The 12,100-nt window shown below is 49.9% G+C and overlaps 1 protein-coding gene across 15 annotated transcripts in view; it reads left to right on the top strand.

The window, feature by feature from the left end:
• PRR5L (proline rich 5 like) overlaps positions 1–10,335 on the top strand; it is a 175,160-nt gene extending 164,825 nt beyond the window's left edge. For 14 of the 15 annotated variants that reach the window (XM_077961075.1, XM_015114477.3, XM_077961073.1 and 11 more), the window contains one exon: positions 7,525–10,335. In XM_077961075.1, coding sequence (XP_077817201.1) covers positions 7,525–7,919 — 395 coding nt within the window. In that variant the 3' untranslated portion in view covers positions 7,920–10,335. 15 annotated transcript variants of the gene reach the window in all.
• The last annotated feature ends 1,765 nt before the right edge of the window (positions 10,336–12,100 follow it).

The following is a 12,100-nucleotide window of genomic DNA, read 5'->3' as shown; positions in this document are numbered from 1 at the left end:
CGGTTTATTCCCGGGACTCCGCACTGCACCCACGCGCCTGCGCGTGTTTGACTGCACGAGGATTCTCGGGTGGTCTCCCTTCCTGCCAGCCCGGCCTCACCCCTGGGTCGGAGGCCCATGATGGGAGTGAGAGAATGTGCTCCCCTCTCCAAAGCAGCTACTTTTCTGCAGCAGTGGGAGTTGGTGAGGGAGGAGGAGGAGGGTAGTGAAACTTTGTAAAAGGCCGACTCCTCAGAGGCTGGCCCTTGCCCCACCTTTCAAGTCCCCGAAGTCTCCAGGCTGTTTGCCTGCTGTTTGCAGGGCCCTCCCAGCGTGTACACTCAGCAGCACGCTCGACTTCTCCCACACAAAGGCGCTGGTTTCCCACAGGCCTCCGTCCATTGTATCTCCCGCGGGAGGGCCCTTCTCCTTCAGGATACTGTAACTTCTCTGCGTGACAAGCCGGCATTCACGGCTTTCAGGTGCCAGCCTGGAGAGGGACGCCGACCACGGGCTTGGTGTGCTGGGGTCACAATGGCCGTATTATGGCGGTCGCTCCGGTGGGGCCTGGCCAGGGAGCCTGGGAGATCAAAAGCCTGGGAACCAAGTCCCCAACAAAGGGCCCCACGACGGCCTTCTCCAGGCTTTGCTTCTCTCTGGGGGTTTGAAAGGAGCTGCTCTTGCTGGCTCCGGTGCCGTGGATGAATGCCAGTGCTCAGCAGGGCTCCTGGTGAGTGAGGAGGGAATAAAGGCTCCCCTTGGCCTCACCCCGTGTGAAAGGGAAGAGGCGGCGGCAGAGGTGGCCTGGAGATGCCAGCTGAAATGGCAGGACCCAGCCCTGTTCCTGCTAAAAGGGCACCACTGCAAGGGAAGGGCTGGCTTGGAGCCCCAGGGGGTACCCACAGGGTAATCAGTCCCTTAGTGGGATATTCCCTTCCCTGGGTGACAGGGTCCTGCCTTCCCCGGGGCAAAGAAGGAAGAGGTTGGGGAGGAGAACAAGAAGCAAGAGTGTCAGTCGCTGTCTGCCAGTCATGGGCATGGCGTTTGGTTTTAAGGCCTCCCAAGGGGCCCAGCAGGCCTGACCTCCCAGTGGGGACACAGCTGACGCACTTGTCTGAGGCTTGGCTCTGGAGTCTGGCGGGAACTTAGCAAGGAAACGCTGTCTGCTCGGGGGACTCAACACAGCCTTGTGGTCCCTTTGGTCCTGGCTCTGCCCACACCCAATCTTGGGAATGAAAACATTCCACCCAGAAAGCAGAAGGAAGAGCTGTAGCCTCTCTGGTGAGTCATCAGCAGGGAGAGAGAGGCTGAGGCAACTGTGGAGAGAGCAGGGCCTTGGAAACCACAAGAGCTGGGGCTCAGCTGTGTGGCCTGGAGCAACTTCTGAGCCACAGAAGGCTAAGCACAGAGGCCCTGTCCTCCTATTCAGGGCCAGCAGGAGGAAGAAGCTGTCCTGTCTTAGGGAGGGGCCAGGTAGAGCTGCCTGCTATGTTATGGACCCCAGCTAAAGGCAGCCTGGCCCCTGTGAAATCGCTCTCCGGGGAGGTTATGTGTACCTCCCCAGTCCCTCCCCTGGATCCCAGACCACATCCTTGGCCTTGCCAGAACGTGGCTGTATTGCCATGTTCTGTTTCTCAGCCTCTCCCTTACACTGAGCTTGCTCGTTGAGAGCAGGGATTTTGTATCCCAGGACCTGGCACAGACCTCTCCTGTGAGTGAGTGGTTCAGTCTGTAAGTCAAGCCTAGAGAAGCACAGCCCATCTGAAATAGACTTTGTGACTTCTCTTCCTTCTCCTCTGAATTTCCAGGGTGCTGTCATCTGTATCTCCGACCTGACATTTGCCACACCGACCTGTTCTGACAGTTATTTGTGTGTGGGGGTCATGAGCTGGGCCTGTGCTGTCCGCTCTGGGTTTGAGTCCTGGTTTCATCACTAACTGTGACTGTAGTTATTTCACATCTCAACTTCAGGTTCTTCTGCAAAGCGGTTAGAAGCCATCAGTGGAGCACATCCTTTCTGATACATACTGTAGATGCTCAGTAAATAGTTGCTCCTAAGAACTCTTTCCCCTGACATGTGAACATACATGCATGGAGGTACACAAGTGTGCTGGGCTCAAGCCCCTGTTGGGGGCCCCACATCAGATTTATGTTCTTTACTTCTCTGTAGCTAGTGCAGCATTTTGCATGCACAGGAAGTAGTGTTTGTTGAAGGTGGGGACAGCTGGTGTTGGGGTCTCCTCGTCCAGGGCAGCCCCCCTCACTCTGGCTCCAGCTCTTGACCCGTGAGCAGCCAGAGGGGCTTCTCTTGTCTGTTTGCTGCCTGGGCCCTCCAAGGACCATTGGAGACACCTTTCCCTGGCTCATCCCAGTGGGTTGGGACCTGCGGAAATCATCAGATAAATTCTCATTTCTTCCAAAGATGCTGCATGTGTCTGCCATGCAAGTAGATTTCCCGTTCCCTTGATTTACCCTCTGTCCTCTCTGGTCCCAGCCTTTCTTCCAAGTTTCAGCCATGTTGTAAAATCTAACATTAATACTGTATCTTTCCAGATACCCCTTCCCCAAAGAGAGGAGTCCCCCATACTCTTATAAAGCATTATCGAGGCCGGGCGCGGTGGCTCATGCCTGTAATCCCAGCACTTTGGGAGGCCAAGGCAGGCAGATCACGAGGTCAGGAGATGGAGACCATCCTGGCTAACACGGTGAAACCCCGTCTCTACGAAAAATACAAAAAATTAGGCGGGCGTGGTGGTGGGCGCCTGTAATCCCAGCTACTCGAGAGGCTAAGGCAGGAGAATGGTGTGAACCCAGTAGGTGGCGCTTGCAGTGAGCTGAGATCGCTCCACTGCACTCCAGCCTGGGCGACAGAGTGAGACTCCGTCTCAAAACAAACAAACAAACAAAATTATCGAAATCTCTAGCAACAATAGAAATAATGTTGCTACTGTCTGCCTCTTTTGCCCTACCCTTTGCACAAACCCCTCCTGGCAGGTGGGTACCCCGTCTCAGGAGCCCAGACATCTGCATGCAGCAAATGCTCCCCAGATAGGTCTTTTCCCATCTCCTGCTAGGCTGGCTGTAGGGTTCAGGTCCCAACATGGGTTTCCCAACAGCAATCTAAAGTGTGTACTTCTATCAGCAGTGAGAGAGAAATGAATTGTTCTCAAGGGCGTTTTTTTTTAAGGACAGTTTTTCAGTGGGATCCTTGCTGCTTTGAACTCTTCTGGTGCTTCTGTTTTATAGTTATTGATTTTGGAGATCATAAAAGTAATGCAGGTTATAAGAATGTGGGAACATTTTAGAAATGTGTAACTTGGAGAGTAGGAGCGTCCATGCTTCACAAAGAACTGCTGCCAGTGCCTGGCGTAGATGCTTTCTTCTTGGTTGCTCCTTGGCGTTTTGTCTCTTATCTCCAAAGAGGGGAGCCAGTGTCAGCTACTTGTCTAGCACCTGCTGGGGGGCAGTGTTTGCTGTTACTTGACTTTAGTGGGGGGGGGCCCGCTTCCAGGGACATGTCTTCTGAGGGCAGCAGCAGTCCCCTGAGACACAGCAGCATGTAGTGGGGAAAGTTTGGGTGCTGCCATCTGGAACCTAAGAGAACTGGGGCTGATCCTCAGTCTTCCTCATCTGTGCAGTGGGCATACTGAGAACAACTCTGTTTTGGAGGGAGATTGGGACTAAACAGCGAGATCCTGGGTGGGAACACACTGTACACTCTAAATTCTACGTATTATCCTTTAATTTTGAAAAATTGTTGTTACCACCAAATAGGCCCCTTGGGCTTCTGAGCCAGTAGACTCAAGATTTAGTCCAAAGGGTTAGAATTTTATTATCTTCATTATTTATACACACACACAACAGTCTGATGACAGGAGCTGCTGTGAGCTTTGCACATGGATGTGGGCAGGTCTTGCTGCGATCTCCTTCCGGGAGCATGGGTCTGGAAGTGGCTGACACACGTGTCTAGGGCCCTCCAGATCCACTGCAAGAGCAGAGAGTAAACTAAAGCAGCATGAGCCACATGTCCCCACGGCCAGTCTGTGAACAGCATGGTTTGCTTTCCTCTTGGAAAGTGGGGTGTTCCCCCTCCTGTCCAAGTGTGGTGGGAATACTGATACCATCAGCCCCGCTCCCTTTCTCCCCACTGCATTGTCCTGCCTGGATGGCAGAGGGAACACCGTTCTCTTGGGTCTTCAGGGTGTCAGAGATATGGGCACTGTGGAAGGCAGGGACAGGTGAAATTGGGTGTGTGAATGGGAAGCTGGGGAGAGGTGTGCTCTGGCAGAAAGGGAGGCTGAAAAGAAGAGGCCCAGAACAGAACCCACCCATCCCCCAGCCCGCTGAAGCTGTGTTTCTCCCATGGCCGTGCCTTCAAATTCACTCTCTCCCAGGCCAGACCAGCTGCAGTGGCTGGACTGTCCCATGCCTCCGCCTCTCTCAGGTCCAGAGCCATCCAGCTCCTAACATGATACCGGGCCTAGGTGGCAGAGGAAGCAGCACTGCCTTGAGAGGAGCATGGGTTGGGGGACTTCTCTGGGACCAAGGGACCCCGCCTTGTCATGGTGCTTATTCTATTTCAAACTCTGTGCAGGTTTCTGCCCTGGCGCAGCCTATGTGAAGGTGGGAGAGCAGAGGCCCTGGGAGCTGGGGTGTTGCTGTCAGATTTGCTTCCTCTCTTGGGACTCTACTCCCCAGGCTTTGGTTACCTGAGTGTTTTGGTTCTTCTCCGGCCTCTCTGACGCACCGTAGGGTTTCCTTCCTTCTGGAAAGGCGATGAGGCTCCCCTGGTTTTTGGAGGCTGCCATCTGTGCTCCAGCCCCAGCTCTGCCTCTTCTTTGTAATGTGGAACAAGTTATGTAACCTCTTCCGTGCTTTAACTTCCCATCTGTAAAGTGACAGTGGTGATAACAGGACCCACTTCATTAGGCTGATAATTAGTTCATAGATACAAGATGCTCAGATCAGCACCCAACGCTCTGAAGTGCTATCCTGTGTGTTAGCTGTTAATACTTTAGCCCCTCTGAAAGTAGTGCTGTTAGCTCCTCTCATTTTATCCACCCAGCACAGGTGCACACACGAGAATAATTTAGTCCTTTACCCCATCTTCATTTTCAGAGAGGTCACGTTCACTCGGAGGGCCCCAGCCATTACTAATTTCCAGAGGACTTTGATTTTCATATCCTAAAATGTTTTCTTCTTGGCGTAAAAGAAATGCCCACATATGGAATGAAAATTTTAAAGACATATCAATGAAAAGATAAAGAAATTTTAAAAATCACTGGGTAATACCTTTGCCCAGAGATGATAATTGATGTAGCCTTTCCCAGTTTTTATACATAAGTGTGGTGGGTGAATATAGCACCCAGTATAACCCCAGTTTGGCTTAAAAAGGGATAAAATGCATATAATACTGTTGTTTATATTCTGCTTTTGTTACCAAATATTATCAACATTTCTCACTGTCCTTAAATATTATTTGAAAATGACCAAATTTCTGTCTTTAGATAGAAATTTCTTTTCCCAGCTCAAAACTGCATGTCTGTCTGCCCGTGGAGGTTGCCCCTTCAGCATCTCAGATGCGATGTGGCCAGGCCCCGGCACTGGGTCTCACGAGCTGCCTCCTCTGCATCTTCCCCATCCCTCGCCCCTCCCCCAAGTCTGCTGTTCCCTCCTTCCGTCCCACAGCTCCTCCTCCCTGCCCCGCTCCCAGGATCTCTTAGTTGTGGGGTTCTGTAGTATCTCTGTGGTGTCTCCAGCGGTCATCCTCACTTTACCCATATCACCACAACTCTACTTCCTTTCCTCATCACCTCTCACTTTGACTCTGATGTTAGCATTACCTTTTTTCACATGCAATCCATATTTATTATAGAACATAATACCCGAACCTTCTCCCTGGCTTTCCTCGCTGCTGGCCTTGCTGGCTGCAGCCCATTCTGCCACACTTCTGCCCAAGGAAGCTTCCTGAGCACAGCCCATCCTGCCCTGTGACCTTCGATGTTAACTGTGTCCCCGCAGCTCTGCTGTGACCTGGCTGATGTACTACAGGTGCTTCCATCTGCCTGCCCGGGCACCTCTCTACTGTCTCCTGGACTCTGTTCCAGCCAGACTGTGACCTGATGGTGTACCTGTCTCAGCAGCTCTCTCAGGCTGCTGCCATTGCTCAGAACTCTGTCACCCCTTCCCCGCTGCTGGGAGTTCTGCCATCCTAAAGGTCCATCTCCCGTGTACATCCTCCTGGCAAGTTTCCTATCTCCAGATGGGCATGCTTTTTCCAGCCCTCGAAGCACCTCCACTTGGCTTGTCCTTCCCTTGAGGTATTTCACCTACCCTAGTTATCTCTGGGCCTTGGATGGGCAGCTAGAAGAGCAAGGGTCTGGAGAGAGACCGACCTTGTTTGAGTCCCAGCTTAAACTACCTTCTATCTATATGACCTTGGGGAAGCTACGTCCTCTCCGAGACTCAAGTTTTCTCATCTGGAAAGTGGAAGCTGATACTAGACCATGAATTAGGTTCAGTTTTGGGGAGGATTCAAAGGATAAAATGTCTAGGTTTAGCAGTTTCTGGAACATGATGAGAATTCAAAAGCAGCAGTGTAGGCTGGGCGTGGTGGCTCACACCTTTAATCCCAGCACTTTGGGAGGCTGAGGCGGGTGGATCACCTGAGGTCAGGAGTCCAGGATCACTCTGGCCAACATAGTGAAACCCCATCTCTAGTAAAAATACAAAAATTAGCTGGGTATGGTGGTGGGCGCCTGTAGTCCCAGCAACTCGGGAGGCTGAGGCGGGAGAATCACTTGAACCTGGGAAGCGGAGGTTGCAGTGAGCTGAGATGACACCATTGCACTCCAGTCTGGGTAACAAGAGCCAAACTGTCTCAAAACCAAAAAGCAGCAGTTTTATAATTAGTACCCAGTCTTCCCGTGTCTGCCTCCTTGGGGTGTCCATGGAACCTAGCCTGTTCTTTGGTGATGCTAAAGACTGAGTCCAGGAGAATTGACTTGAACAGAACGTAGGTCTGAGACCCTTGACCTGGCGGGAGATGAGGGTCATTGACAGCCCTGGTTCCCTATGATTTGCAAGACAGTCCTGCTACCTTGGGTTTGACAACTGAGGTAACTCCCCAGTTATCTCTTCCTCTGGAAGCCAGGTGCTTCCTTTGGAAGCTGGCCATCCCATGCCCGGGTCCTCAGGGGACATTGTTTGAAAGGGAATTTTAGGGCAAATCCGCTGAAGCTCAGGCAGCAGCTGAGAAACACACCAGATTCCCTTGACCCTTATCTGTCAAGGAAAGTCTGTTGGTGACCACCTAATATGTGGGGTAGGGTTGGTTATGGGCAGGATCTGGCATAAACAGGTAAAGTTGTAAGAGAAACATTTAGGTATCACCAAATTCCTCCCTTGCATTGTAGCAGGGCTGCACCTAAGAGCTGCTCCTAAAGGTTGAGCCACCACCTTGTCTTTTCCCCCATTTGGATTAGGAGCTTTTGAGCACCAGTACCCTCTCCCCAATAACAGTCTTTGCTGATTCTTCTCTTGCAGCCAGGCGGCACTCCAGGGTCCGGCCCAAGGTGACTGTCCTGAACTATGCTTCCCCGATAACCGCAGTCAGCCGGCCACTGAATGAGATGGTCTTGACCCCACTGACGGAGCAGGAGGGGGAAGCCTACCTGGAGAAGTGTGGCAGCGTGCGGCGGCACACGGTGGCCAATGCCCACTCGGACATCCAGCTGCTGGCCATGGCCACCATGATGCACTCAGGCCTGGGGGAGGAGGCTAGCAGTGAGGACAAGTGCCTTCTCCTGCCACCCAGCTTCCCCCCACCCCACCGGCAGTGCTCCAGCGAGCCCAACATCACCGATAGCCCTGACGGACTGGAGGAGGGGGCCGGGGGCAGCCAGGAGGGCTCAGAGCTGAACTGTGCTTCCCTCAGCTGAGTCGCCACCCCCAGGCCTTTCCACCTCCTGTTATGCAACCAGGATGAGGACACCTCCATCTCCATGGATTACTGAGGGGCCTCTTGCTTTATGCAATGCTGCCTTATTTCTTTTAGGGTACTGTCCTGGTCAAAATGCCTTAAGGGGAAACCGTTGTTGTAAACCTCTTCATTTTGGTGACTGTGACCAGTTCTTTGTAGCCACCAATTGTAGTGACCAATTGCCTAATGGTCACTTTCTGACTCCAGCCTTGCCAGTCTGACTCAGATCCTCATCTCTGGGCCTTTCCTCCTCCGATGTTGGACTGCCTAATGTTCCCAATGACATATCCAGTACTCCTGGCATTTCTGGAGCAGGAGGTTGTCAGGACCACACGTACAACCACCAAGGATGTGTTGGCCTTTGGAGTTCCCCTTTAGGTTCCTTGTGATGCGGTGGGTTATGAGTGAAAAATTAGTGAAGAGGGAACTCCTCTCCCCCATTTTGTGTAGAGTGAAAATAGCCTGCAGCCCCTACTCAGCAGGGCTCTGGGAATGTGCCTGCCTTATTTTAGTTTCAGAATTGCTGGGAAAGTTACCCCTCTGGTGGGTGAGGATCTGTCCTCACCTACATCCATATCCTATGTGCTGCTTGCACAGAGGCCTTTGGCTTTTGACCCAGAGGGGCTGTGAGGCTGGAGCTGCCCTGTCTTTCATTGAGCCTCAGCATTTCCCTCTTTGGCTTCCTCTCAAGCTCAAGGAACTCACCCCCAGATGCCTCTTGTCTCTCTTATTTCAGAAACGGACTTTCTTATCATGCTTTCCTATGGTGGGTGTGAGGGGCCAGCTGATACCAACCAACTAGCCTGTACCTGGATTTGACTTGAATTTTTAAAATGTGTGTTGTTTCAAAAAAAAAGTTTGCAAATTTTGTACGTGGGATCTTGCACTGTTCATTTCCACTGGGGTGAATCTTCACACTAAAATCACAAGCAGAGCTCCTGGGAAAAGAGACTGGAAGTGGTTCAGGATAAAGAGATCTATGGTGCACAGAGCTCTTATGTCACAGAGCTCTAGAAGCAGCTGGACTTGAATCCACAGTGGCCTGTGTAAATTTGCGAATTTCGTGGTTTCTGGAAAAAGCTGCATTGGGGTGGGGAGACCCAGTTTGCCTCATGGGCAGAGGGTTCTTCCAGGAAGCATGGAAAATGGAATGTTTCTATGCTTTACAACGCGGGGAGAGAGGGGAGATGTAGGCAGGACCTTTTGGAAGGATGTTTATTCCCTGTGGTTAAAGAAATGCCCGGAATTTCTAACACGTGAAGCACTTGGGGGCTGCAGGCCATGGCGCGGTGCTGCATCCTTCTACTGCTCCCTCCAGGTCTGGGGGCTTTTATCCACCTTGAATTCCTATCCTCCTCTTTGTAGTTGTCTGTCTCACTGATAACAGCTCCAGGAAAAAAGACAAGGCTCCTCCTCTGACCCTTCCTGTTGATGTTTATGAAATCTCAAAGAGATGAGCCACCTTGGCTTCCAATATGGCAAGAGGGTGCTGGGAGAAGGTGAAGATCAGTCTAAGCTGCCGTGGGGATGAGACCTTCTCATTTAACTCTTGATGGCATTTCCCTTCTGGCTGAAGATTTGAAATATGATCAGAATTGTGCTCTTGATGGCTGGGAATTTAGAAATTTAAGAGTTATTTCATTTTCATTCTAAGAATGATGGGAGAGAAATGTCCAAAAGAGATCTGCTGATCGGCTGAGAATTTCAAACAAAAAAAAATCATCTCTGTGTGTGTGTTGGATAAAGTCTACAGATTGACTAACATGCATTAGCAAATGGAACATCAGTAGGTAGCAACATGATGATTTATGTAACTGATAGCTTCTGTCCTTATTAGTATACTTAACATTTGAGACTAGTATTTATTGATCCAGGCAAATTAATTAATCATGCTTGGGCTTTTTCAGTTTGTAAGGTTAATCACATGTGCATGCGTGCGTGTGTATATAAATGCCTTTTCCATGTCTTAAATGTCCCTGATGAGGAGAGCAGTCATCAATTAAATATATAAGCTCTTAAAATGAGAATGGGGGTGTCAGACCCAGTATACTTAATTGCTGATGACTGTTAGCCAGTTTACAACTTTACCATCGATGTACACACTTGATATTTGTGCAGTAAATAGATTGTACCTATAAAAATTTTATCGATGTTTATGATCATGTTAGCTATCAGAGGGCTATTGGAAGAGTGATAGCTGAGGTGTTTTTAACCACTTTTTCTCTCCTAGATTCGTTTTCATTATTTATGCTAGGATTTTCCTATGGTTGACATTTGATGACAGGAAGCAATCATGACTCTTCGAGTGAGCTCACAGAAACCTTTCATGTCGTCTGTTTCCAAAACGAATTCAATAAACAACATTTTGTCCTTGCTGGGTGCCCCAAGGGTGTCTTGATTGAATTTGCAAGTATAGCAGTCAAAGTAGATCTTTATTTTCCCCTCAAATTAGATCTTGATGCATCCTTCCCTCAAACTCCCTGTCCCCACTTCTGCCTCCTCACCTCTTTTCCTGTTGCCTCCACTCCACAGTTGGACAGCAGCCTTAGTTCAGCCAGTCCTCCCTGGGTTTTGTCTGCAATCCTGGACTGGATTGGCAACTCATTTCCTGGAGAAACAGATTGTGGAGCTAGAAAATACTGAAAATAGTCTGAGAAGCCAACACTTTTTCTAAAACCAGCTTGGCCTTTCTTCCCAGAGTATTTGACCTAGAGGGAACACTTAGCATATGTACTCATGGATGATCTCATACATTCCCCTCTGATTCTGTTTGGCAGAGGACATTTATAATATTTTACTCTGCATAAATACTTCTAGGAGGCCTATAACGGCAACAGTCTGAGATCTCTAAAGGCTTGATAAGAGCCTTTGAGGAGGTGTGACTGATTAGTCATCTGTAGGATGAAAAAGCAGAGTGTGTATGTTTTGGTTGAGCCTTTGTAGGTCATAACTATGGTAAACAACCACTGAGCATTCTGTCTCAGTAGGTTTCATGTCATTAGTGTGCCCATGACATAGCAGTGCACCATCATATTCATTTATCCACCCATCTACCCATCAAACATTTGTGGAGCTTCCATTGTGTGTAGGCACTTTTCTTGGTACTAGGGATATGGTGATGGACAAATAACCAAGATGCCTTCTCTCATGGAGCTTACTCTAGTGGGGAAGGCTGGAAATCAGGTCAACACAAGCATCACAACTACCAAACAACACTGGGTGAAAGGGCAAAGTGCCAGTGACTGGAGAGTGAAGAAAGGATGACTGTGGGTAGAATGGCCAAAGGAGGTCTCTCTGCAAGTCAACTGACCCAAGAGCTGAGTGACAAGGAGCCAGCCTTATGATCTACTTTGTTTCCGATCACTGCCATAACTACCACAGACTTAGCAGCTCAAAACAACTTATTTATTATTCCAGTTCATCCACTGGAAGTCTGACAAGGGTCTCACTGGGCTGAAATCAAGGTGGTGTCAGGGCTGCATTCCTTTCTGGAAGCTTTAAGGGATAATCTGTTTCCTTACCTCTGCCAGCTTTTAGAGGCTGCCCATATTCCTTGGCTTGTGGCTTTCTTCCTCCATCTTCAAAGTGAATGGTGGTTGAGACCCTTTCACATGGCATCACTCCAAACTACATTCAGCCTTCCTAGGACCCTTGCTGATTACATTGAGCCCATCCAGATAATCCAGGATTATTTCCCAACTCAAAGTCTTTAATCACATCTGCAAAGTCTCTTTTGCCTTGTAGGATACATCGCAGGTACTGTGGATTAGGATGTGGATATCCTTGATGGGGGAGGGGGAGTCATTATTCTGCCCCACAGAATGATGATTACCACATAATCCTTAGTTTTTGCTGCTTCTACTGATTACTCTTTGTAGGTGGCAAGCTCCTGAAAGACCAGCTTAGCTACTCAGGAAACTCCTTGTCTTCTGGCCCAGTGGAATCCGATGGGAAAAGAGAAGGAAAGCAAGATGGACAAAAAGTGTCCACCCCAGGGGCTCAGCCTGCCTTCATGCTAAGGAGCAGTGGTAAGTTGGCTGAAGCTCTTCTGAAAGTCCTTAAATGGCCTTGAGCCCCTCAGCTGGCCAGAGATGCACTGGTGTCCTCCCTGGCATGCTTGCTGTTGTCTCCATCCCTTCT

The sequence above is a fragment of the Macaca mulatta genome, chromosome 14 (genome assembly GCF_049350105.2).
Source record: "Macaca mulatta isolate MMU2019108-1 chromosome 14, T2T-MMU8v2.0, whole genome shotgun sequence".
In the NCBI taxonomy this organism is placed as follows: domain Eukaryota; kingdom Metazoa; phylum Chordata; class Mammalia; order Primates; family Cercopithecidae; genus Macaca; species Macaca mulatta.
Note: the sequence above shows the minus strand (reverse complement) of the source record. Positions and strands in the feature narration are given on the sequence as shown.